The sequence below is a fragment of the Lissotriton vulgaris genome, chromosome 4_1, assembly GCF_964263255.1.
Source record: "Lissotriton vulgaris chromosome 4_1, aLisVul1.2, whole genome shotgun sequence".
Lineage (NCBI taxonomy): Eukaryota > Metazoa > Chordata > Amphibia > Caudata > Salamandridae > Lissotriton > Lissotriton vulgaris.
Window position 1 is genome coordinate 1,630,549,432 of NC_141691.1, and position 27,641 is coordinate 1,630,577,072.

The 27,641-nt window shown below is 47.2% G+C and overlaps 1 protein-coding gene across 3 annotated transcripts in view; it reads left to right on the top strand.

Annotated features, from left to right (window-relative positions):
- Positions 1–27,641, top strand: part of HNF4G (hepatocyte nuclear factor 4 gamma) — a 273,625-nt gene that overhangs the window by 59,418 nt on the left and 186,566 nt on the right. For all 3 annotated transcript variants that reach the window (XR_015309913.1, XM_086965903.1, XM_086965902.1), the window contains exons 2-3: positions 9,918–10,089; positions 15,448–15,542. Coding sequence is in view for 2 of the 3 variants with exons in the window: in XM_086965903.1 (XP_086822029.1) it covers positions 9,918–10,089; positions 15,448–15,542 (267 nt within the window). In the remaining variant the exon portion in view is untranslated. The remainder of the gene's footprint in view (positions 1–9,917; positions 10,090–15,447; positions 15,543–27,641) is intronic.

The window sequence follows — 27,641 nt, forward strand, 5'->3', positions numbered from 1 at the left end:
TCCAGCATCTGACTTTATTTGGTGCTGAGTCTTACTACGGATGACTTGCACTCAACAACTTAATAGGACGAGATCAACTACATAGGTGACCCCAGGGTGTCCGTGATATTTGAACAAACTAACTGGATTGTTTCTGAAAGCCTTCAAAAAGTTACCAAGTAATGAAACACGTGTCAGCTGCTGATCCACTGCTCCACAGGAAGAATATTCTTTCACATCTTCCATCTGTTAGATACTGTGCTAATTCAATCAATGTGCTTTGAAAGAAATTGAATACGATCTATTGCTTCATAATTAGCCTACTGTATTACATTTATCATCTCTGTAATATTGTAACATTGGGATCTATGTGCTTTAAACAAAATGTATGAAGAACAATGAAGAACAATGCTGAGTATATATAGCTCACAATATTAAATGGTACTAAAAATTATTGTTGTTGTGTGTATGCATTGGACATTTTAAGACAGAACACTTTGTAAGAATAAATCAATGAACAGGTTAGAGTACCAAGGTTACATCTATATATTGTATGTTTACTGGGTTTGTGAAAACCTCAGTAAGTAGACACCTGAGGTAGTGAGGTGGTTGTGCCTAACCACGAGAGGAACCAATATCCAATATTATACAACAGTTTTTAAGCGACACAAGGAATGATATTCTATCACTAATACCACCACTGCCATTTGTATATTGTTGTAGCCTCATATATATACATCGTCTGGAAAAGAAGACGCCCCGTTATAACACTGTCAATGTAGAGCACCACTCCTCAAAATAGTGATCACAGATCCATGATATATACATATGCTGTGAAGTTCCCGAATAAAATCTAAGCGTGGAACTACCCCCTGCGTGTGCTGCTTTCTTTACGGACAGATGGTCCGTGGATGTCTGAAGCTGTGATATATATATATATATATATATATATATATTCTTCTTTACTATTTCTCACAGCCCTATATTTGGAGAACAAGGCGGACGTTAAGATATATTTTTTTAAACTGCTACTTTTTACTTAAATTGCATCTGTATATGGGTGGATGGGAATGTCTGTTGGAAATCGTGTGTACTATTTGATTTTTTTTTTTTTTGCACAGAAATGTATGATCTATTAATTATTTTTGTTGTTTGCACGGTTGCACATTTGAGTACAATCAATAGCAATAACCGGTTTGCTCCTTATGCCGGAAACCGAATATTGCTCTTTATCTTGCAAGCTGCACAAAAATAATAATCTTATCCAATTTTAATTTGGATGCTCTGCATAGCCATTGCCCTCTTTAATTCTCTTGCGAGGCTCCAAAGAGTCTTCCTTTTTGTTTTTTTTATAAAAGATCTTTATTGATAGCAAAGCCATTGACAACACCAAATGTAACACTTGCGCACAGTGCATCTCCACATAAAGTATGATCATCACATGAGCAGCAAAGGATCATTTCGAACACAGCCTTATTGCCGGCATCCCGGGGGCCCGGCGGCGAGGTAATGCATCGATTGTATAACTGTGCCATTATAAGCGTTTTGTCGTGAGCCACGTGTTGATTCGGTGTGGCAACTGGCAATCTACTACTGCAATCGCGGTCCACAGATCTGATACCAAGACAAGGTAAAAAAACAACCCCAACTAAACTCCAATCCCACCCTCTAGAGTGTGTCTGTGTGTCCGCCAAAACCAGCCCTAACCAATATGTCCCCCTGTTAACCTACGTGTACCTACTCTGTGTCCAGTGTCTATCCACCCTCAGTGAACGGTCCCCCCCGGCAGCCCCCAGCCTCAACATCCCCCACCTAACTCGGAGCGCTCCCAACCCGTCCCCCTCCAGTGTAGCAAGGAACCTAGTCAGAGCCTACTCTTCCACCCTATCCTGGAGTTCAACCGCCTCAGATGTGTCAGAGTCCTCCTCCTCCCCCTTCTGCAGGTGTTCTTTATAAAGATCCCAGAAATTCTTGGGCCTACTCCTGGGCGGTAACAGGTCGCTATATAGTTCTGTCTGAGTGCAGCAGTACTGTAGGTCCCGCACCCATCTTGTTTTGGTCGGCAGGGGCCCTCGCATCCAGCAAGCCGCTACCACTCTCCTCGCCAATAGCAGTGCCATGTCCACCAGGCGACGCAGTGAAGGGGCCAGTGGCTTAGAATAACCAATAAGCGCCAGCGCCGGTGTGCGGGGTAGGGTCTCCCCCAGAATCTGATCCAGTTCGACAAAGACCTCCCCCCAGAATGCCTGCACCCCAGGGCATAACCATGCCAAATGGAAAAAGTCGGCCACCATTGTCCGGCAGCGCTCGCATTCAGCTGTGGGGCGAAGGCCATAATGGTGCAGACGCTCAGGTGTGTACTACACCCGCTGTAGGTATTTAAAATGCACCAACCGGTGCCTGCTATTCAACGAAATCTTACGCGTGCTAGAGCAGCAGTATCGCCACATAAGATCGTCTATGGGGGATTGAAGATCAGCTTGCCAGGCCTCCCTGGCCTTAGAGGGTTGCAATCGCTGATGCGCTACACCCAACTTGTTAACCTGCGAAATGAGCTTCGCCGGCGAGGTAGATTTAATAACATAGGTCAGTTCCGGGACCTCCTCCGGTTCCTCCAAGTCTGGCCCCAGTGTTTCACGGAACGCAGAGCGGAGTCTATGATATTGGAATTTCTGTAGCAGGGTGTGGCCTGACTCCGTAGAAGTCAGTTGGTCCCAGGTTTTAAGCGTGCCATCCACGAATAGGTCCTCCATTCTCTCTACGCCAAGGGTCCGCAGGGCTTTGATCACTCCTTTTTCACCCAGCGGGTCAAGCCAGAGGGCCCACTCGACGGGCATCAGTTGAGAGTATAGCAATGTGCTGCCACGAGAACCCACCAATTGGTTCCAGGCATGATTGGTCGCCTTAAGCGAGTCCATGTGTCCAACCGTGCGGTCCGTGGGCAGACAGACCGTGGCAGGCAGAGGGAGCGGGTCCGCAAACAGCCGCTCCAGTATAAGGTGCGGTGTCCGAGCATCACCATGAATCCAAGAGTGTAAATGCGATGCCTGCGCCACCCTGTAATAGCGTTCTAGGTCCGGTGCTCCCAGTCCTCCCATCTCGCAAGGGAGTATCAGGGTCGTCCATCGAACTCTGGGCTGTTTGCCACCCCAGGCCAGTCTTATCATGACTTTGGTAAGCTGTTTAAAGAAGACCTTCGACAATACCACAGGCAAATTCAGGAAGAGGAACAGGAATCGGGGGAGCACCACCATTTTCATTAAAGCGATTCTGCCCGAGAGGGAGAGCGGAAGCCTGATCCAGGTATCGACGTCATCGACCAGTTTGCTATATGCCACCCCGTAATTGTCCCGGATTAGAATCTCGGGATCTGTATGAAGGCGAATGCCCAGATAACGAACAGAGTCGGAGGACCACTGAAGCGGGTACTCCATAGCGAACGGCCGTGTCACCGGGGTGAGCGGAAAAGCAATTGACTTATCCCAGTTCACCTTCAGGCCCGAAAGCGAGCCGAAACGGACCACCTCACGAAGAACCGCGGCCAAGTTAGCCTCCGGGTCCCTAACATACAGCAGTGTATCATCTGCATAGGTTGATATCCCTATTTTATAGGTGGGGAAACTAATGCCCTCCAGGCTGTGGTATTCCCGAATGGCACATGCCAGGGGTTCCGCCACCAGTGCATAGAGCAGCGGCGACAGGGGGCAACCCTGTCGCGTGCCCCTTCCAATGTAGATCGGCTCCGACACTCTATCGCCCAAACGTAGCCTGGCAGCGGGACGGTGGTACAGCGCCCCAATCCGCTGCATGAACGGCTCGCCCAAACCCAACTTCCGCAGTACACGTACCATGAAGGGCCACTCAACCGAGTCGAATGCCTTTTCCATGTCAAGGAAGATTGCCAGCGCGCTGTTCTCCTGTTTGACATGCTGCATAGTGCCCAGTACCGTGCGTATATTATAGGTCAAATTTCTGCACGGGACAAACCCGGACTGCTCCGGGGCGACCAGCCCAGGGACCAATAAGGCCAGACGAGTGGCTATGACCTTAGCATAAATCTTAGCATCGACATTCAGCAAGCTGAGCGGTCTGTAGGAGCCGCAAAGGTCAGGCGGTTTCCCCGGTTTAGGGATAGTGATGAGCAGTGCCTCACGCATAGTGGGCGGCATTTCACCGTTCTCACAAACTGCATCAAAGAGGGTAACCAAGCGCGGCAGCAGTAGGTCCTTAAAGGCTTTATAAAAACTCACGGTGAGGCCATCCGAGCCCGGGGCACTGCCCGATCTCATACTCGCTAGTGCTTCCAGTATTTCGTCCTGGTGGAAGGGGGCCATTAAGAATTCCCTATCCGAGTTCTTGAGAAATGGCATAGCAATGTGATCTAAATAATCCTCCATTTCCTCCTCCACTCCCTGCGTCTTAGATTGGTACAACCCCGCGTAATATCTCCTGAAGGTCTCTAGGATCTGCTCCTCGTCTGTGACTGTGTCTCCCTCCGGAGTCCTCAGCTCTTCAACAACTAGTGGGCGTCTAGAGCTCCGGACCATGCGTGCCAGTCGCGCACCAGGCCTTTCCCCTTCCCCATACACTCTGGCGGTGGCATATTTACCCATATATAGGATCTCCCTGTCTGCCAGGGCCTGAAACTCGGACAGGAGTTGGGTGATCTCCGGCCCCTCAGAATCGCCGCCGGATTGCAGTCGTCTAGCCTCCAGCCCCGCTATCCTATTCTCCAAAGTGGTGAGGTCCCGTCTAATGGAGCGTAACACACTCGAATGCTTTGACATAGCCACCCCCCTGATGTACACCTTAAAAGCTTCCCAGACCGTAAAGAAGTCGTCTACCGAACCTATGTTTGTCACAAAGAATTGGTCTATATCCTGCGCGATCTCCCCCCTGAAGGCTTCATCTAGCAACGCGAAGGGGGGGAACCTCCAGGTGAAGGCCGGGATCCCCCTCCTGGCTGTTAAGAGGTGTAGAAGGATAGGGGAGTGGTCCGAAAGTGTGCGTGGAAGGACCTCGCATGCGCTAGTACTGCCAAGTACCTGGGGGGAGGCCAACCAGTAATCTATCCTAGTGTGGACATCATGGAAGGCCGAGTAATGTGTAAAACCGCCCTTCGTGGGGTGCCTTTCCCTCCAAACATCCACCAGGTCTGCCTTAGTCATTTCGGCCCTCATATACGAGGCCGAAGCCACCGGGCGCCGAGCAAAGCCCGCGGAACGGTCCATAGTTGGGTCAAATACAAAGTTAAAGTCCCCGCCCCATAGCGTCCAAGGCTGTGTGTGTGACCTGGCGAGAGCTGACAAAGTCGCGTAAAATTCAGGGTGGTCATAATTGGGGCCATAAACATTCACTACCAATAGATCCAGGCCCTTACCCACACATCTAGCCAGGACGTACCTGCCCTACGGGTCCGAGTGCACTGGGATGAGCTTCAGCTGTGAGCAGGGATTGGCCCAAATCAACACCCCACGGGCGTGTGTCGTGAAGCCCGCGGCGACTATGTTCCCAGCTAATCCCCTAGCCTGTAGCATCCTACTGGAGTGTGGTAAGTGCGTTTCCTGTAATAGGGCTAGGTCAACGTGATGTCTGCCGAGATAGCTAAGGACCTTCCTCAATTTACGGAAGTCGTTCAGACCCCTCACATTCCAAGTCAGAAGTTTCAGCGTGTCCGGGGCATGTGTAGGCAAATTCGGTGCAGCATTAGACATTACAAGGATTCACTCGTGCATATGTATCAAGGATAGGCGAATAAGGACACAGCAGTGCACGCAATTCCAAAAACGCCAGCCAGCGTCTCCGAGCAGGGACAGCACCACACCGCAGTACACACTCCGTACAGTTAAACCCCATAAACAACCCCCGGCAACATCTCACCCCAACAAACCAAATCTCAGCTCCCACCCCTCGAGCACCAACCCACCCACAGCCGACCTCCCCCAACCTGGTCAGACAGGACCCAAAACCCCCCCCCATCAACCCTCCACAAGTGTAGTGCTCAACAGTCCAACACTAACCCCTCAGAGAGTTTCTCAACCAAAGGCACCAGGGCAGAGTGCGCCAAAATAGTTCACCACCAAGTGTTCCGAAGGAATGTGTGATCAGCGCCTCAGACCGGCCCCTCTTATGTAACAGTGCCCCTCTAATAGCAAGTATAATCGCCCTCCCCCACCCGTACTGGTCCCCCCAGTTCTGCAGTATTTGTCCATGAAACCTTCCCCCGTAGCTTCCGCTACCTTACCAGCAGTGCGTGGTACCTATGTCCGATCATCATCTCCACACCCTAACAGAGCAGCCCCTATGTAGCTAATGTTGACCTCTCGGGCCTCAGCAAACATGGAGTCCTTGTGGTGCCAGGGTCCGGTGACCGCCACCATGGAAGTGTACCAAACCTCTCTACGGTGACCTCTAGTCCTGTTCTTCCAGGTTAGATGCCGAGCCGGCTTCGTCGTCCTGGCCTCGCCGGGCCTCCTTCCGCTCCCGTGTCCAAGTTTTCAGGGACTTGTGAAGTTCCTTAGGGTCCGTGAAGTAATACGACCTCCCACCGGTGTTTATGCGGAGCTTGGCGGGATACAACATCGCATAGTCCAGGCCCAAAGTTCTGAGTTGTTTCTTGTATGGTGCAAACTGTCGCCTCTCTTCCTGCACCCTGGCTGTGAAGTCCGGGTATAAGGAGATATCCATCCCTTCATGTTGTAGTTTGCCCTTCTCCCTCGCAATTCGTAGGGCCGTGTCTCTGTCGCGGTAGTTAAGTAACTTCGCGATAATGGGGCGAGGAGGCGCGCCAGGCTGAGGTTGTGGGCCCAACGTGCGGTGCGCGCGTTCCACAATGAACATGGGGGAGAACACTTCCTCACCCAATAGAAGCTTCAGCAGTTTCTCCACATACAGCTCCATCTTCCCCGTTTGCGTAGTTTCCGCTACGCCTGTGATGCGGAGGTTGGATCTGCGGGAGCGCGCCTCCAAGTCCTCGGTCTTGTCCCGGATAACATGAAGAAGCCTATCGAGCTGCTTTCTTTCCTTGTCCCACTCTGTTTGAGCCTCCTCCGCTTCAGTGAGACGGCGCTCCGCCATGTCGAGGCGCTCCGCATGTTTATCCACACGCTCCGCCATGCGATCCATGCGGTAGGACAGAGCGTCTATCTTGGTGCCCACGGATGCAATGCTATCTTGGATGCCTTTCTCCATTGCAGCTAACATGTCTCTGAGTTCCGTGGGTGCCGGGGTGGTCGCCGTGGCTCCCTTTGGCGATGTCTCCGGCGCCGCCGCTTCCGACCCTTTTGGACGGCGCCGTTCGAAGGAGAGTTTCCCCTGGGCCGCGTCGTTCTTCCCCATCGCAGTCCCTTATGTGTTGAGGTGTAGAGCGGGGGAGCCCCGCTACGGCAGCAGGCCACGTATGCAACCCTGGGATCTTCGTAAGCAAGCGAAGTACTGCCGCCAGTCACCGGGTTTCCGACGCGACCAAGATGGCGTCTGCAATGGCGGATGAAGCCCTTCCCTGCGCTGCAGCAAGTCTCTCACCCTCACGGCTTAGAAGGCAGTCAGGACCACAGTTCCTGCCCCTGTCTACCTCTCTCCAGGGGGCGGCGGGATAGTGGTTCGTCGCAGCGGGGAACCAGATCGGCTATGGCACCAAGTTAATGGGCGCTCCGCCTCGTGGCGCAGAAGTTCAGAGTTGTGTGCTACCCCCCGTCGCGGAGCCTCCGGGCCCTTCACTTATGAGCAGTCGCCGAATAGGAGGGGGAGAACTCCTCAAGCAGTGATAAATCCAATTTTCGGTCCGGTCCGCACCCAGCCCGATCACTCTCAACGTCGAGGCCGCACGTCCGATGACGTCGCCCGGCCACCTCTCCAGGATAGTGCGCGGCTGCCGGCCTAGTCCACCACTGCCGCTTCGCCGGGAGCAGGACCCTCAAATGATCAGGAAGGCTCACACACAGCCGGTCCAAAAGTTCTCCAAAGGCAGCCGGGGGTGCCAGCAGGTGTTCGAGAGCCCGCTATGACATTTTCGGCACAGTTAAGGATAGTTTAACAGGATTATTCCGGGGCTATGCGAGGAGCCGAAGGCTCACGCGTCCGCCATCGACGCCGGCTAGCTCCGCCCCAAGAGTCTTCCTTTTTCCCCAATATTACAAGAAGCTGGACCAGAGTTGGAATGCAAAGCAGCCCTGGCAGTTTTTTAGAACCAGCCCCCTGGAGAAGCACTTCCATGAATCTTTTTATCAGCTTGTTACATAGTTCCAATATTTATTCATGTTATTTTTAGGAAGTACCTAATCATAGTAACATTATACCCAGATAATGTTGGCAGCTGCACGCAGCACGTTATTTCGTCTGTTATATGGACTCATAAGAATCTTTTAAACAGCTGTGTTTTTGCTTAGTTGCTCTTTGTGGGAGCTGCATTTTCAAGCCTACAAGTCTAATAGCGTTTAGTTGTACTTTAGCAACTGTATCCTGCACTTTACGTCGCAAATTGCATGATCTTGCGTGACTTCCCCAACTGTTAGCTATGCATGGTTGCTTTTTATTGGTTTCTGTGTATTTAGTTTCCCAGGACCGTCCCCTCCTTTCTTAAGCCTGATTTGATGTGGTTGTAATGACTTTTAATTCATTTTTATTAGCTTGTTATTTAGATTTTACACTAGTTATTGGCTTATGAACAGTGCCCGACTGACCCTTCTGGGCATCAGGCATTTCCCCTGGAGGCTGGCAGGGTGGGGGCTGTTTTGGGGTAGTGGTGGGCAGTTTTGTTACTGGGGGTCGGTTTTACAGCGGTGATGCAATATCGGCATCTAGTAACAAAAGCAGCAAGTGTTTCCAGCCTCCCAGGGCTAGGCAGTGCTTCTCCAGGGGGCTGGTCCTAAAAAACTGCCAGGGCTGCTTTGCATTCCAACTCTGGTCCAGCTTCTTGTATTATTGGGGAAATTAACCATGGTGATTGCATAAATCAGGGTATTTATCTGCATCTTGTATTGTATTTTGTATGGCTTTTTGTAAAGCTGAACCCATCCACTTGATTTGATTGATGCAGATCTCCAATACCTTTGGGTCGAGTTTGGGCTTTATAAAACTGCCCAAAAAACATAGAGGTGTATGAACACCGAAAGAAGGTGTGCTATGTATATGTTTACAGACATAAAAATATTGATATCCAGATAGATGTGTAAAGAGATAGGCATGGTAGAGCGATAGACAAATAGACATGCAGGTGGACACATCAATACATAGAGAGACCGAGAGTCAGGGCGATAAATAGATCCACATTCCGCTGAGTACTTGTGTTGTATGTACCTTTCCAAATACCTTTGTGCTTATCTTGTAAGTGAAAGCAGATTATTTTGTCATGTGTCTATCTATGCCTAACCGACATTAGTTACACAATACAATTGTAATAAAACACTCAGACGTGTTCCAGGAAATGAAAAAAAAACAGTCGTGATAAAGATTCGTAGTAGCCTATCTCAGTTGCTTTTGTGTTGGAAAGGTTTATTGGGCAGGAACTGTGATTTAAGTAGTTTGCATATTTCATTCCTAGAGATTCTTATTTGGACTGGAAAGCTCCATGCAAAATATATCCATAGTTTATTTAAAAACAAAAGTAAATGAAAATGGGTGTAATTTCAGAGATTGGACAGGTGCATTCTGCACTCAATCTGATTGACCAATAAAAATGTTGAGTTTGCACGGGTCAGCTGGTGCAGGTGTCATCTTGGCAGACGTGTGGTATAAATGTTTTTTTTCCAAAATATGCCCACCACCGGCATAATCTTTGTAATCTGAAGAATCAATGGCAACTGTAACTGGTGAACTGCGTCACATCCGACCCTGGTGTGCATACGATGGAACAGCAGAATTCCATCATGGATGGTTGTGCGGGTATGTCCGTCGGTGTTATAGTAATAACCATAGAACACCTGTTTTATGCTCCACAGACCGCCCTCAATCAGAAACAGCCGACATGAACTCAGCAGATGGTGGCGTGAACTGCATGTGCTCCATATGTGGAGACCGAGCCACGGGCAAGCACTACGGCGCCTCCAGCTGTGACGGCTGCAAGGGCTTCTTCAGGCGCAGCATACGGAAGAGCCACACTTACTCCTGCAGGTAACTCAAGATTCAATGAACCCTGGCTGAAAGGAAGCAACACGTCTGTATTGTAATTAAGGCTCCCTGTTTTCCATTTTTACAGATTTTTACAGATAAATACAGACAGAAAAACATTTATTTTCCTATCTTTCTTTTTCTTAATTTGTAAACGTGGATAAAAATTGGAAAATAGGTTGTTTTTGAGTGATTCTAAATACTGTCAGTCATGACTGACATATCCCTGCGGATTGACAAGTAAGGGGATTAAAAAAATAAAGGGATTTTCTCATTTTCCTTGCAAGGGAGGATATTGTTCAGAAGAAAATTCCTCGGTCTGCACTCGTTGATTGTTATTTAAGAAGGTGTTGGTGCCTTTTTGTCATCTGACATGGGACGTGGGCAAAGATTTGTGAAGAGCACACCCAGAGCCCCCTGTTTCTTTGAACACCACCCTCTACATACACAAAAGTCTCTTAGAACCTACAAACGAACTACTAACAGACCCCCAAGCAACTTGCACTTTTACAGATTTAAATATTGTATCACTTGAGGATTCAGGTAAGTAAAAGGACTGTCCCTCAGGATACACACACCTTCTAGGACATCTGAGGGACCATTTGAGAAGGGACAGTGATGACACTGTTTGAGCATCAGTGCAGGGACAAGAAGAGAAGGAAGTGGTAGGACTGCTGGAATGTGGAGAGTTTACATTACTGTGGGTGAAGAAAGATTTTTGTCCCAGCAGGAAGAGAAATTGGTTTTGTGATGCTGGATGGAGAGGAGGGTTTGTTATTCCCTGCGGTGAGAGAATGGGGTGTCAATACATGCTTGGTGAGTATAGGGTGTCTACACTGACAGAGAAGACGGGTGTCAGCCTCTCAATGACAAGGAGTGGAACTAACCCCCAATGAGAGAGATGAAAATTGCCAATCCTGTAATGAGGGAAATGCAGAACGCTACCCCCACAGGGAGAGAAAAGAAGGGCGCCAGCCCACTATCAGGGAACTTGAGGTAGGCAGCCTTGCAGTGAGAGAGAGAAGAAGGGAGCCACGTCCACATTGATAGATAAAAAGAGAGCTAGCCCCACAATGTGAGAAAAGAAGGGGACTAGCCCCACAATAAGATAAAAGCAGGAAGCCAGTCCCACTATCAGGGAGATTAAGGCAGCCAGCCTTGTAGAGAAAGAGATAAGAAGGGAGCCACATCCGCAATGATAGTGAGATGGGAACTTGTCCCACAATGCTTGAAAAGCGGGGAGCTAGTACCTCAATGAGAGAAAAAAAGGAGACCACTCCCTCAATGGCAGAGAAAGAGGCCAGCTCTAGTATAAGACAATAGGAAAGAGCCAACCCTGCAATGAGAGAAAAGCAGAAAAGCTAGCCCCTAAGTAAAAGTGAAGCAGGAAGCTAGATCCAGAGTGAGAGAGAAGCAGAAGGCTAGCCGCATAATGGTAGTGAAGCAAAAAGCTAGCTTGCAATGAGAGAGAAGAATGAATCAAGACCCACAATGAGAGAAAAGAAGGGAGTCAGCCTCATAATAAAAGAAATGAAGGAAGCCAGCCCCACAATGAATGAAAAGATGGGAGCCAGCCCCACAATGAGAGAAACAAAGGGAGCCAGCCCCACTAGGAGGGGGAAGCATGAAGCTAGAAGGCTAGCCCTGAAGTGAGAAAGAAGGAGGAATATAGTCCCATAGTGAGGTAGAAGCAGGAACCTATGAAAAATGAGAAACCTAGCCTTTGAGCCGCGAGAGAGATGAACGGAGCTAGCCGGTCAATGAGAGAAAAGAAGGGAGTCAGCCTCACAATTAAAGAAAAGAAAGAAACCAGCCTCACAATGAATGACAAGATGGGCGCCAGTCCCACAATGAGGGAAAAGAAGGGAGCCAGTCCCACAGTGAAAGACAATATGGGAGCCAGCCCCACAATGAGAGAAAAGAAGGAGGTTAGTTCAACTATGAGAAAAAGATAGGTAACCAAGGTGCGAACGAGACACAGGGGAGCGCAGCTGAGAACTAGAGAGAGAGAAGTTTGGAGCAATTCCCTACATTGACTGTTACCTCTGCCAGTGACAAAGAGGGGGATCATCAATGAAGGAGAAAAGAGGTATGAACCATTGTAATGAGAAAGAAGAAGCGTGTCAGCCCCTGCAATGAGAGACACTCATCTAGAAACTGAAGAGGAGAGAGGTGTCAGCCCCTGCAGTGAGAGACACACATCTAGAAACTAGAGAGAAGAGAGGTGCCAGCCCCTGCAGTGAGAGACACACATCTAGAAACTAGAGAGAAGAGAGGTGCCAGCCCCTGCAATGAGAGACACACATCTAGAAACTAGAGAGGAGAGAGGTGTCAGCCCCTGCAGTGAGAGACAGCCCTCCATCCAGAGAGGAGAGGTGTCAACCCTCGTAATGAGAAATACGGCGTCACTCTCTTGAGCTGGACTCAGAAGCATTAGAGAAAGGGGCACCGCAGTGATGGAAAAGAGAGGGATGAGCCCCCACAATGAGAGAGAAGAGAATTTCTCTATGAGGGAGCGAGAGAAAGCTTCCCAGTGCCCGCAAAGGGGGGCCTGGGCTGTGTTTAGAGTTGCCAGTGGGGTGAGGGAATTCAACGAGCGAGGAGGAGAGTCGGTTTACGGAAAGAGAGAGGACCGTGCCGGCTGGTCCAGCTGTTTGGGAGAACATTTGTTTACCCTATAAAGTGTCAACATATTTGTGAATAACTCCAGTTGGACACGGGTAGGTTTCAACCTTTGCAGGGTGGGTTGGAGTAGCAGATTCTCCAAGAGAAGTGCAAAGGATACCATACCTGCTGAGGGAAGAGTGTTTCACTCACTGCAGCGAGACAAGGGCACTGCCTGCCCTTGCACAAGAGTAGGAGAAGGAAGAGAGAATAGGGTCAGTCCATTATTAGGGTCAATTGTTTGTCACCCCTTGCAGAAAGAAAAGACTGGTTGTAAGGAGCTTAGAACGAAGTCACACTCCGTGTAGGCCTCCCTTGGTAAAATGTCACTTGGACAGTTATAATTGATTTCGACTTCATTCACTTCCTAGATGGAAACCTAGAAAGCAGACTAGGTATTTGAAGTGAGAAGGTTTAGTGGTTTAAGCAAAATCACAAACTGAAATGAAACCAATACACATGATCAAACATATACGGTTAGTTCCAGGGTGCAGCTGCAAGCATGTGAGATGCTCTCTGGCTGTGAAGTGGCTATCCAAAAATGTATGTCAGCCACGGAATTCAGGGGAAAGGGTTTATATTTAGATACGAGCAGTGGTTTACGTAGGATGAAAAGCTTCCGATACAATATGTATTTGGGAATATGGCCTAAGAAGCCTAATAAATATGTCGATTATTGTTGTGTTTAGCAATAAATGCCGAAGCCCACAAGACAGTTTTGTCCTCATTACATCCTACCAAAAATGCAATGCCCTCACCGTACCGTAGTGAGATTTGCCCTAAGTACCAAGACATTAGCTTGTAGTGCACACTATTACCTGGAAGTACATCTGAATACCTATTATGCTCATCTTTGTAGGAGAGAATATGCTTAACATGAGAGGAAACAATGTCAGTGACACAGAATATAACTCCAAAGGAAACTGAAAAGACACAGATATATCAATGAGTTAGTGCACCTGCTGCAATTATGTTGTCTTCTGATGGATAGGCAAATAGGATTTTTCTGGAGTCAGTTCAATCTTCATGTTAGAACACTCTGTGTTCTGGTGCTCACATTTCGGACTCTGCACAGTGCTGCTTTGTGCACTTGCAAATTGCTTGCTGAATTACCAGACCTCTTAATTTCAGGTGTACCTCGGCTGTACTGTCGAAAGCTTCACGGTTTCTTTTCTAGAACTAGTGCAACCTCTTTGATTTCTTGTTTATTTTTTATCCCAGTTTTCATGGTATTTCTAAAGTTTGCCTACATTTTAAATGCTATTGACTGCAACATGTTTACAGTGCGCCTCAGTGGTTTATTAATTTTACTTATGGAGAAAGTGCCCTGTTTGCTTTATGTGCTATGACCCCCTAACACAAATGTAAAATTGGCTAACTCCTAATTAGCATATTTAACTCTCCTATAAGGCCATAGTATATTGTGTAGAAATACACACATGGCATGGAAAGTTAGCTGTCACCTGTGGACTGCAACACTTAATATGCCATCTATTAGGCTGACAGGGAAAACATGGCTTCAGACCTACCAGTGTAGCCTAACTGCTACAATTTAAATCTGCAGCCCAACCTATCCAAATAACCCATTTTTATTGGAAAAACATCAACTTTAAATATTAATAAGTAACCTGTTTTCAGGCCCCGATGTAGACTTTGTACCCCCAAGGTAGGGTGCACAGTATTTAAAAGCAGGACATGTAGAAATTTAAATTTACCATTTCACTACAGTAACAAGGGCCCCAAAAGTTATTTTCAGCATTCAAGGCTTTGGCTGTTCTATAAAGCAAATGTACAGTACAGATTCTTTTTGCTATTTCGAGTTTCTGGCTGCATGAAAAAATATTTTGATTACTATTTTTAAAATGTATTCAAGTAGCATATTTATTAAATATTTAGTCAATGTAACTTTTAGAACGTTACTTTTCCATGTTTAAAGCTCCTGGACAAAGCCAGTGCGTTACCATAATGACGTGATATCTGCTTCCAAAGCAGGAACAATGCCCGAGGTGTGGGGAGGTGCTTTTCTTCCCCTGGCAGGAAGTCCATTTAAGGTGGACTCAATACTGTCATTAATTTGCACAGGGCCTGCCCTTTTACTAGAAATGTAAGGTGAGACCTGGAGAAGACAATCCTGTGTTCCACCAGGCAGACTGGCTTCAAACCCAGTGGACATGAGCTAGCATCCGGAACTGGCTCTGGTTGTCCACACAGGAGGTGACTGCTCTTTCCCACAGCCACACCTCTGGGTGGGAAAACAGGCTCTGCATAAAGAGGAAAGGGATTCTTGAGCTCAAATTTCAGGTGGGAGGTGCACTGTGGGATATTTTGCAGTTAGGCAAACAGGTTCTGCTGCAAAAGTGGGCAAGTTTTCCCCTGGAACATTGGTTGTTGAGGAACAAGGAGTCATCCCCACCCCTAGATGTCAGCCTTCTCTGAGTTTGTATATTATAATATCTATGAGATGAATTCGCAGCTAGGTGATTAAGGATTACATTACAGAGAAGCATTTTATCTAAAATGGTATTTGTTTCCAGTGTTTCTTTAGCTTCAAAGAACTTTTCCCAATAAATGCAAAAACACCCTTAAATGTTTTTGATGCTAAACAATTTAGGTGAGGGATTGTATACTCTTGTTTCACAGAGATTAGAGAGCACCATTTTGAAAACTAATGCAATCACTCATGTTTATTTCTGTTAGGTTCAGTCGACAATGTGTGGTTGATAAAGACAAGAGAAATCAATGCCGTTACTGCCGTTTGAGAAAGTGTTTCCGGGCAGGGATGAAAAAAGAAGGTAAAAATTATATTTTGAAACATTTATATTTCCGAATGTTACAAAAACAAAGAGTTGCAAGAAATCTGAATGATCATCTAGGGTATGAAAGAATGGTTGGGCGGTAAACTCCGCTCCACCGGTGAAGTTCATGGAGTTTTGCTACTCCATGCTCTGCTTGCAGCGAGAAGTTCGACAAAAACCACCAACCTCTGTGTGGCAGGGTTTACTGGCACCCATCTCTACATTGGCAGGAATCATGGCAGGAACACATGTAAACCAATCCACCACTGACACAAATTAGTGAAAGTGCCCAGCTTTGTGACCTCCTAAGTGACCTCCACAGTTTGGGGATCAATGAGGAAATACAAAGCAGCTCTGTTAAGACAACTAAGTGGGCGTAGTGTTATGCTGAGCAGCACTTTTCAATACTGTATTGAGGGCACTTTTGAGGTATGAGCTATGTTCACCCTAGAGTGCATAGAATTTGCATTCCTTCGCTCTGTACATTGTCGTGTCTATTGCCTGGTCGTTTAGCGGCTCTTTGTTAGAGGTCCCTCCAGTGGCACTCTTCCACTCTTTAGCGCTTGCATGCTAACCACGCGTTGATGTCACAGACGGGAAATGTGTTTCCTTTGGCAGGGGTGGGCCCTCCGAGGGTAAGCACAATGGGAGCGGTAGTTACAGGGAGTGCCAATGCCCTCCAGCCAAGCAGCACAGAGGAGATGTCCCGGGACATTGCGGCCAAAGTTCGTACCTCGGCCGGTCCGGGGTCCCGCAGACACAGAACATCTGTTACCCCGCTCTAGAAGTGTTGATGCAAGCTAAGGGATAGCCGGATCCATTGCGAAGAATGGAAGAATGTTGCTGTGCCTCTGACAAATTTCTCCTCCCAAATTGCAATCAGTGGAAGATGATATCTAGCCCGTTGTCACTAGTGGAGAGGTCTTCCATGACAATCTGCAAAGAGGTCTATGCCCTCTGTTGCCAGCATAGTGGACAGTGCCATGTAAAGGGAGGTGTCTTGATAAATTGCTGTGGTCCGTGCTCATTTAAAGCTTATGTGCCTGAGGCCTGACTGGAGTGTGGATATTGTGTCTGCAGATGGGGTGTCAGTATAGTCTGACTTGGCTCATGTATTTTCAACCTCGGGAACGTTGGATGTTTGTTAAGCACTGGAGTGCATGTACAACCTTGGGGGGTGCGTGTCTGTATGACTCTATCAGTTAAAGTGTCTAGCATTGGGGTGGGCTTTAGAACATGCCCTTGGTCTTCCTCAGGCACAGCGTTGGGGTGGTTTGTGCTTTAACTTTGAGCTCTTATACAGCCTGCATTCCTAGTAGGCCTGGTGGTCGTGTCTGTTTATCACAGGGTGTTCTCCTAGTTGCCATGTTGGTCTCTGGGTAGTTGGTATACCCCACTGAACAGTCGTGCTTAGAATAGGCATTAGGCGCCTAAGCTAGGATTGGGCTGCAGGTCCAAAGCAGGGCTCTGCTTTCATCTGCTTCTATAGAGGCAAAGTTGCGAAGTATGGAGAAGTCTGATCCGCGCCTGAGTCAACCAGAGCCAAAGTCACCTGCCTAGAATCCCATGTGGGGTAGGGGCCAAGGGAGGAGGCTGGTCCATCCACTCTGCCTGCCACTCCGGGACTCAGACAGCCTGTATTGGCACCCAAGCCCTGGCACTGCTACAGCAGCAGTTACTAGTGATCAGCCTCTGTTCTCTTCCAGTATTCATTCAGTCACCAAAGCCTGCCTGTGCTGGCCTGTCTATTTCAGGATCCACACCGGGGTTGTATAATTGTTCGATGTACACAAAGTGCCTTGTGTTGCAAATGCAGCTGAGGCAAATGGAGCTTCTGAAGTTAGAGCAACATATAACTAGGAGCTGGTGGAACTCTGCAGAACCTTGCAAGTTTTTATGTAACTCTGCAGAATTCCATGAAGTAAAACATTGCAAACTCCGCCCACCCCTATTCAAATGTGCCTATGTTGGGGGATCATAACAGAGGTTGTGTTAAATGCAAGGTGCTCCTTTCAAATAAGTCTTTATTTCGACTATTTAGTCATAAAAGACAAACATTAACATATTAAAAACACAATTCATTTACAATACCTGGTAATTGATTTTGACAGGGAAATACAATTTAAGTTAAGATTACCACTTACATTCATGTTATACCAACTCGACCAGTTAAGAAAATAAATAAGTATTATATTTTAAAAAACAATTAAAATTATTAAAATTGGAATGCCGCGACATGCCACTGTAAAGTTAATAGGGGCTACAAACTTTCAATTTACCACTACGGATTGTCCCCATCCATTTTAAGAATTTAGCAATCGCAATCACCATAGTGTCTGAACAGTCAGTTTGAAAAATCCTTAATGCCACTGTCCCAGTCTGGATCCCCTTTTGGATGCAGATCGACCCAATCCATTTGCGGCGAGGAGCATTATACTCAGGACATACAAAGAGGACATGAGCTATACTTTCCTGGTGTGTTATACAAAAGGGGCACATATAATCTTTATTGCCTGATGACCAAATTAAGTGGAAGGGTTCCTATCCTAAATTGATGGAACAATTTCCTATCTTGTGGCAGTGTAATGAGGTCCCAATACCTTTCATATGAAGGAGTGTGTTTTAGGTCCAAGAAAGCCTTAGTAAATGAAGGAGCAGTGTGTGACTGAAACTCCTTTTCGGATACCAGTGCCCAGTATGCTTCTTTTAACTTTTGTTTTGAGGGAAAGATGCACTCCTGGGGGCTCTCCCAATGTTCCTCCATACATAGGGCCTTGAGTAGGGATCTAACCTTCATGAACCATAGTATTTTTCCTCCAGTATCCATGTTTCGCACCTCCAAGAGTGCTAGCGCATAGTGGTTGAGTTCAGGCGTTGTCCACAATCTCCTCCAGTAAGCGATTGGTCTAAACCTGCAGATGTCCTGTATACTATGACTCCCCAAATCCATGCATAGAGGTACTACCGGTGTTGAGAGTGGGAGCCCTGTTATGCTACGGAGAAGTTTATTGTGTGCATTTTTTAGGCCCGTAGTATCGGACACCCCCCACAGTTCTGCACCATACAGCATGGATGATTTCACCTTGGTGTCATAAATTTTAAGTACTGGGGCCATTGGTTTTGTAGCTGAAGACTTAAACTCTCTTAGGAGGGCACCAGCCAACTGTGCATGCTTGGAACTTAGATAGGACATATGTGGCTTCCACTGAAGCCTGGATCCTAATGTAAGGCCCAGGTAACTGAAGCTGTCCGTCTGCTCTAGGGGTTCCCCATTCATGTAAACACTACCCCTGATGTTCCTATGCTTATGCATAACCATAAATTTAGTCTTCGAAACGTTAACGGATAAGCCATAGTCACTACAGAATTTTTCAAAGCAGCCAATTGCCTTTTGAAGCCCTTCCTGAGTTTTGGATATTAAGAGGGTATCGTCGGCAAACATTAACAGGGGGACCGGGATACCATTCTGTTTGGGTGCATCTGTTTGCGAAACCCTGTAGTAGTCTGTAACCCGATTTATATACAGAGTAAATAGTGTAGGTGCCATCACGCATCCTTGACGGACACCTCTTTCTGTTGGGAATCTGTCTGTCACCTGGCTCTGGTTGCCCCATCTCACCTGTGCGTAATTATTATCGTGGAATTTGATAAAAACTGCGAGCAGTTCAGGTGGCATACCTTGTTCGTAGAGCGCTTGCCACAGCCTGTCTCGGGGGACAAGGTCGAACGCAGCCTTCAGGTCAACAAAGACTGCATAGAGTGTTCCACCCCCTAGGGTCACCCATTTCCAGTATAAGGTGGAAAACCTGAATACTTGATCTACTGTACTAGTAGAGGGTCGAAAGCCAGCCTGTAATGTAGACATGACCCCCGATTCCTCTATCCAGTTCTGGATCCTAAGGAGTATCATCCTGGCCGCAGCCTTTTGGATACAAGAAATTAGGCTAATCGGCCTGTAATTTGCTGGATCTGTGTGTTCCCCTTTTTTAAAAATAGGTATAATTTCAGCTCCTCGCCATGTGTCCGGTAGAGCAGTGCCTCTAGCTATGGCATTAACCAACAATTCTATGTACGGGACCCAGACTTCTTTGTTGTGTAGGAAAAGATCTGCTGGAATTTTGTCTAGGCCCGGGGCTCTGCCTTTAGGTATTAGATTAAGGGCATGTTCCACATCCTTTCTTGTAAAAACTAGTGGGTTTATAGTTTTGAAGCAACTAGAAATGTCCAGAGCTGTTTTTGGTAGAATATTTACATTAGCAAACTGTGATTTAAAGTACATGATCCAACGTTCAGGAGGGACATGGTTTTCCAGTTGAGGTTTTTGGTTCCCCCTGCCCCACCTCACCAGGTGCCAAAAACCCGTCATGTCTCTGTGCTTGCTCGCTTCGTACAGCTCATCCCAATATTTATTGTCCCAAGCTTGTTTTGCAGCATGTTGTGTCCATTTGTAGTGCTTCCTAGCACCCTGTATGGCCTCCCTGTCATTGGACCGCACTGCCATCGCTAGAGATTTGTATGCTGCCCGACAAGTTTTGTCATACCATGACTCGGGTTTCCGTCTACCTTTACCGGAGTTTAATGCAAGGTGCTCATTATAAAACAGTACTTCCATTTTCTGCTTTCAGAATTCAGGATCTTGATGTATCCCACACAGGTTTTTTATTACTCGAGGAGTAGTTACGCTTCTCTGCCCTTCTCTGAGAACTGTAACTACTCTGCCTTGTAAAGATACCCTTTCACAGCCTGGTGGCAGCATTTTATGTGACCGTCTATCCTGCACTGACACTTCCCTTGAACTGGCCCTGCAGAATCCAGGACAGTCTGTTTCAAGTCTCTAATTAATCTCCAAGTGATTTAATTTGAAGAGCACAACTAAATGTTGGTATGGTGGATGATGTAATGTACTTGTCTGTTAAAACATTTGTAGATGGGGTTTCTGAGTGATGTACAAATTGCACACAGTGCTTGTGCAAATCTCGTAGTCTATGGTATGTTGATGATGAACAGATCCTGTTTTTGTAAATGTACATTTAAATTGTGTAAATTATGCATGGGTTTGTATATAACATTTATCGAATTTCACATTAGTTTAAATTGTACTGGTTTCCCTTAAAAATATAGGTTTCCATAAATTGATCTCTTTCCTGCACAAAACCTGAAAGTGGGCAGAATGTTGTCACATTTTCAACAGTAATAACGCCAGATCTGTGTGTTTTTTAGTTAGGCAATCTTATGTTGCATGAGTAAATATGCATGAGTTTGTGAAATGTTAGGAACATAATTAGCAATACATTTCTCTCTCTTCTCCGAAGTCCGTTGGTGATGCTCACTTCAGGTAAATCTAGTGTGATGTTAGGTATGCATAATAAATGCACATGTTGTGTACATTGCACATATGTGTAACAGAGTCACACTCATAAATGCAGCATCTGTCAACGTTTGTTGATCATGGAAAATATATGGATGCATGATTACACACTTAGGTCCGGGTGCGGAAATTCTGGCCCGAGTGCGGATGTAAAGGTATGAGTCGTAAGTGCATTCTGTGAATATCAAAAATCGTAAGTGCCTTATGTGAATAGCAAAAGTTATACGTTTAGGATTTTGTCTTAGATTAGTTCTGGGAATCAGCCCCTTTGTGAATAGTGTCAAAGTGTTTAGATCCATTATCCAGATGCAGTATGAAATGTCATCAGATGCTGGAAAATTGATAGAACAAGATCCGGCTCCACTGATGTATGTGCTACAATCTGTTTGTTAATCAACCACTTCTAGATTGGGCAGCATAATCATTTCAGAGTCAACAATGGTTGAATTAGGTGTGGCCAGAACTGAAACGAAACCAGAGAAATTCACAAGGTTGACATACTTCTTATTAAGCAAAAAGTTTTTATTTTTAAATTTCATAATATATGTTATGCCTATTTTTTTGAATGCAGGAAATTAATTCATGCAGAAATTGTCTCACCAAAATCTTGTTAAGCTCTAACCCATCTTTAAAATTTTTTTTTTTTTTACAGAGTTTTATATAGCGCGACCCTGACCCGAATCGGGTATCAGAACGCATTGCATAGCACCAGTTGCATTACATGAGGACACATACCTTTTTTTTTAAGGCACGGGGAGATTAAGTGATTTGCCCAGAATCACAGGATGTTCAGAGTTATTGCCGAGACTCGAACCTAGTTCCCTAGATTCGAGGTCGACCGCCCTAGTCGTTAGGCCAACTCCTCTCCCCAAATCTTCTGCCATTATCTTATTATTATTTTTTTTATCTCAAGGCGTGCTCTCAAGTGAAAAAGTAAAGTAAGATATTGGCAAACCAAATATCATTCTAAACAGTGAATGGCAACAGTAACGTTCTGACCTGGATGTTCCTGTTATTAAAGTAAGAGTTAGCAGGGTAAGCCCAAGCCAAGGCTCGTTATTTCATTTGAAGAGTAAAAAACACGTGCTTCCCTGGCACTGGTCATGTGAATTTTAAGGCCCTCAATGTTACATTATAACATTACTGATATGAAAGGCACAAACATTCTAAGCCTCCCTGCAGTTAGCCAAGTAGTAAAAGTGTGAGAAGACAGCATTCTCATTTTTCCTTAGCTGTTGGGTATGTACTGCAGGGTACAGGTGCAGGGAATATGTGCAAGGCATGGTATAAGGAAAAGTGTGTTTCGTTAGATCAAAATCACAAGTTATTATAATTGACATCTGGGATTGTAATGTATGAAAACATAAATCTGTTCCACATTGAAGTGCATTTCCAGCACCATATGCAAGCCTTGGTTCCAGTTCCAGAATAGGAGGGAGTGCCACAGCTTAAGAGTAGAGAACCTCATGAACACTTTTTTCTTCATGGCATAGTATGTTTGCTGCAGGTCAGGAATAGGTGCGTAGGACAATTATTTGACTCCAAATTATAAAGACATATTTTAGGAAATTGGGTTACTGGTTGAGGGGGATCAAGCACCAATCACAATTCTTGTCAGGGTGAAGTGTAAGCTAACCCAAAATTAACATGTGCTTAAGTCTCTAGTAGCTTGGCACAAAAGTAGTCTGGCTTAACTTAGAGACAAAGTATTTTATGCAGCACACAAGCAGTAATTAAGTGAAAGCACAACACCAGAAAATCCTGCACCGATTTAGAAACATTGAATAAATTGTAATACGTTATTTGGTACCAAAACAACAAAAATCCAATGACTAGAACCAGAGATATGCCATTTTAAAGATTTAAATAGAAATATTTCTTGAAAGCGCAAAGCACCAAGGGCCTACAAGCACATTTGCGCCACCAGAACATCTCTTTTTTGACATTCTGGTGGCACAATGTGCCACAGCATATTTAAAAGGCCACATAAAGCTTCTGTATGTGACTTTTCATGGCATTATAAATATGTGCCCCTTTCACACAGAAAACTGTGTGAAAGGGGCATTCCATGGGTGTTGCTGTGGTTGTTCCCATGCAACACGCATGGAACTTGACACATGACCAGATTTATGGGAAATCGTAAACCTGGGAATGCGTCAGAATCTAATGCCACCCAGGGGTGGTGTTAGGGAGGTACAACGAGGAGACATGTTTGAATTTCAACTTATGCATTCCTTTTTCTATGTGTGCTTCTTTCTGCAGCACACATAGACAAAGGAAATCACCTGAATTGATAGATTTTGCGCAGGGAGGTGTCCCTTCCTGCACAAAATCAATCAAATCCCCATAACGCAGGCTCCCAGGCACAATGGTTTAGGTGCATGGCAGCCCATTGTTTGCCAGAGCTAGGGAAAAGGACAGGAATGCGCTGAATCACATAGATACAGCACATTCCTGACCTTTTGTTTTGACGTAGGGCAGCGCAGTAAGATTCCATGTGCTACTGCCCTATGTCAAAACCTCATAAATGAGGCCCCAACTGTGATTATTTGGCCATGCAGTACCGGGACAAAGTCACAAGTTCAGGCCAACCAAAATGGAGCATCGGCTGGACACAGGACCGAGTATGGCCCGCTGAACAAAGTACCTTAAATCCTGGTTGCAGAGTGTTTTGAGGCCCTGTGTCGAGGATGCGATGTGCAGCGGCAGTTCTGAGCAGCTGTGGTGCTGAAATGTGAGGTCCTGTGTTGAAGATGCTCTGCACAACAGCGATTCCAAGGAGCAGCAGAGCTGTCATGTTAGGTCCAGCATCGAGGTCCCATGTCAAGTATGCATTGCACAGCTGTGGTTCTGTGGAGCTGCTGGGCAGCAATGTGAGGTCCAGTGTCGAGGATTCATCATGCAGCAGTGCTTTTGAGGAGCTGCATGGTCCTGCCTCAGAGATGCAGTGCTTTTGAGGAGCTGCATGGTTTTGCATCAGAGATGCATTGCTCAACAGCAGCTCTGATGCGAGGCTGCGAGGTGATACGTCGTGCTACATCGGTTCTGCTGGGACCAGAGCAACTGCAGGCACATATCCAAGGGTCCGGGAATGGGGTGGCACTACTTGGTAGGGGAAGGACTCACAGCAGGCTGAGTACAGTTTCAGGGTGGTTGGAGCCTTTTCTGTGCCTGAGGCTCTGAACAGGAGGCCGGACAACTAGCCCTTGTACTACTGTGGTGGTCCTGGGTTCAAGATCTAGGTCCAGTCCTTTTCAGGCATCAACACAGCAGAGTAGCAATCTTTCTGGCAGCACAGCAGTCCTTCTTCTGAGTCTTTTCAGACCCAAATGTTTACTGAAGAGTTGGGACAGAGGGTCCAAAATTTATACCTGGTGCCAGCTATGAAGAGGGTAACTCCTCTAGAGTCTTCCTCCTACAGAGGTGTGTGGGATTTCCTGCCTCCCGGCCCTGTCCCCAGTTTGTCTGGAGGCACAATGGACTGGTGTGAAGCCCTTTGTGAGTGTGCTGACGCAAAGTCTTTGAGATGTGCACGTGTGGTCGGTGACATCTCACCCCCCTCATGAAGTCAGAAATGGCCCATCCTGCATTCACCTATTGCCCCTTTGTCTCACTGTCTGGGGGCAATGCCCAAAGACCAACTCTCAGCTACACCTGTGACCCAGGATACTTGCTGCAGGCACCAAATGGATGAAACAAGAAAATGCCAGCTTTCTAAAAGTGTTATTTTCAGAATTGTGACTTAAAATCCAACTTTATCATCTAAAGAGGGATTTAAATTACAATTATTTAGAGACCAAACCCGACTTTCCTACCTGCCCTCCCAATTGAAATGTATCACTTACTAAATGTAATAAGGTAACCCAATATTATTCTATGGGAGAGGCAGGCTTTACAGTAGTTGTTGGACTTGGCCCTTTTGGCAGGTTCACCCCGAAACTTTTTGCATTTGCCTAGCCTGTTTCAGTAACCTGGTGTTGGTGATTTTAGGCCTCTGCGCACTTTTTCACTGTGGACCAGTGTAAAGTGAGTGCACTCTTTGTGTATGTGTGATGAGTGGCCTGCCCTCCCATAGGAATGCATGGGGAATATGTGTGTCCATGGCAGTTCCTGTGGGGAGTGCAGAGGAGAGTTTGGTATGTGCGAACCCGTGAGATTAAATGCTGCGTGATGATGTGCGCAGATTTAATGTGTCTAGTGTGGAAGTGCCACTTCTAGAAGTTGGCATGTCTGTGCAGAGAATGGGAATTGACTGCCTGGCTTGTGATTGGCTGGAGCTGGCTGAGGTGCCTGGCTCCTGGAGTCAGGATGGGTCTGCCCGGTGGTGAATGGGGAGATCTGCATGTTGATGGCAGGGAGGAGTGCACCTGGGACCTGAATAGGGCTGGGCCTTCCCTCATCAATGCTGGCTCCACCCCCTGTGGTGTGTCTGATGTCCCTGACCCATTCTTTGAATAGGCAAGGGGGCTGAGCAAAACAATTTGCTCAAAAACCAGTGGCATCTGGTTCGCCCCTTGCCTGCACCTTTGGAAACCAAGGGATTTTGTGTATAAAAGAGGGGCTGTGACTCCATGAATTTGATCTTGTTTCTGACTTGAATCTGCCAGGGGCGTGTTGCTGCTAGGGTCCAGGGAAAGGCTTGCCTCCCTGGGTTCTGCCCAACCTCTGGACGCCCTGCTCTGTCCCTGGATACCTGGAGGACTGCTGGGAGCTGTTTCTTTATGCCCAGAACTTCTTGGAACTTGCTCCCTTTGGGCTTGCTCTTGCCAAGGTTTGATGTTGCCTTGGGAGCGTGGGGGCTGAGCAGCGAGGTGCTGAGGCCCTTGCCGAGGGAATCCTCTTCGTAGGGATTCCCCCCCCCCTCCTTGAGCACATTGCGGGGGCCCACCCCGCTTGCTGGGTGATTTGTGTGCGCAGGTGCCCACCCTGCGTCTTTTTTTTTTATGGCAAATTATTGCGGCTGCCCAGCCCGCTTATTGGGGTCTAACGTGGGTGCCCACCCGGCGTCGACATTTGTTTTTCAACTCGAGTGTGCCTACCCCTCGTTTCTGCCGCGAATTCACTGCCGCAGCCGCGGGCAAAACTGGAAGGCAGGCACCCGCTCCTGACTAGGGGCGGGGCCTGCGGCAGATGTCCTCACGGGAGCCCCGCGGGATCAGGAGTAGCGGCGGTCCATGCCGCATCAAGGAAGAGTCCCGGGTCCCAGGAGGGGGCCCGGGTGAAGAGAGGGAAGAGATACAGCAGTTCCGCGGGGCTCCCATGTGCCAGGGAGAGCCCTGCCTTTGCCCACATGAGAAGTGCTGCCGCACCCGAAAGTGAGGAGTCCCCTATGTTGGAGCCCGGTGAGTCAGGGCTGGGCAGGGGACATGGGCGTCTGATTGCTTCCGCTCCTCGAGTGAGCAGATTGTGTTGGTGGTGCCCGTGTGAGGCACCGTGTCCGACCGTCCCCGGTGGCAGTGGGCTGCTCCAATGGGCCACATGGCTTGTAGGGCTCCCGTGGGGGTAAAGAGAGCCCCAGGGAGGGCCGGTGCCCATTTGTTTAAAGTCCCTGTGAGGGGCTTGGCCTCATTTTTGTCCCTCCGAGCCCCGTGGGCTTCCATGTGTAAAGGGCCAGAGGTGCCCATGCTTTATCGCCCCTGGCCAGGTCGTTCTCCAACCTTTGGGGGCAATATGTATTTAAGGAGCCAGAGTGCTCCAGGGGCCATGTGTGTCTTTTAGAGCCTAGGTGGCGCCAACGTTTAGCCCCATCATTTCCAGAGCGTAGATGGCTCCAGGGGGCACAGTCAGTTTGTCCCAAGGGCCAGTGAGAGCCCATGTCACATTTGTGACTTTCACAGATGCCCAGCAAGTAGTGGGCAGCTGCACCGTTTAGGCGCAATCTTTGAATGAGAGTCCCGGAGATGGACAGAAGTGGCACAGAGGTGACAGGCCTTCCACAGCTGCACAGCACTTAGTGCCAGCTGGAGCGTTTAGGCCCTGTTATTGTTCTCAGCTGCCCAGCAAGTAGTGGGCAGCTGCAATGTTTAGGTTTGCGCAGATGGCGCACCCCTGACTGGCGCTGCATTGGCAGCGCGCCCTGACATTCTCAGCAAAGGGTATTTGAGCCCCTTCTTGGATGGCCAGTTGGCCAGGGGGCTGGTAGATGTATAGGGCGCAAGGCCCTAATGTGATAATGTGCTAAAGTGATGTGGTGCTAGGAAATGTATTGTGTGTAGTATGTTTTGTGCACCCTGTATCTGATACCTCTAAACTGTGGTTTATGATTATGAGGTTGTTTTGCATTTCTTGTGGTTATGCTAGTGAGATGATGTTTCACTCTGTGATTTACGCCCCTAATGTGAGTTATACTTAGGAGGCAGGGTCTAATGTGTTTAGATTAGTGAGGAGATGGCATAATGTGTTTATGCAGGTGAGGTTGACGCAGGATGTAAGTTGCGCCTGATGTGACTGTGCATAATGAAAAGTTATGTTACAGGTTGAGGTGGAGTACAGTGATTACCAGTAGTTACTGGTTGTAGGTTTATGATCTATTTTTACTTGTACCAATTTCTGCTAAGTGTTGATCCTGCCGGTGGCCCACGTGGCCCTGTCCTGTGTAAATAATCCCTTGTGAATATTGCCAGTGCCAGTTGGCACAATGTATATTGTGTGATTACTATCTGATGTGTTTTGAGAATACAAAGGCTATTTTTAAATAACCTTGTGTGGAGTTCCTTTTGTAGTGTGCC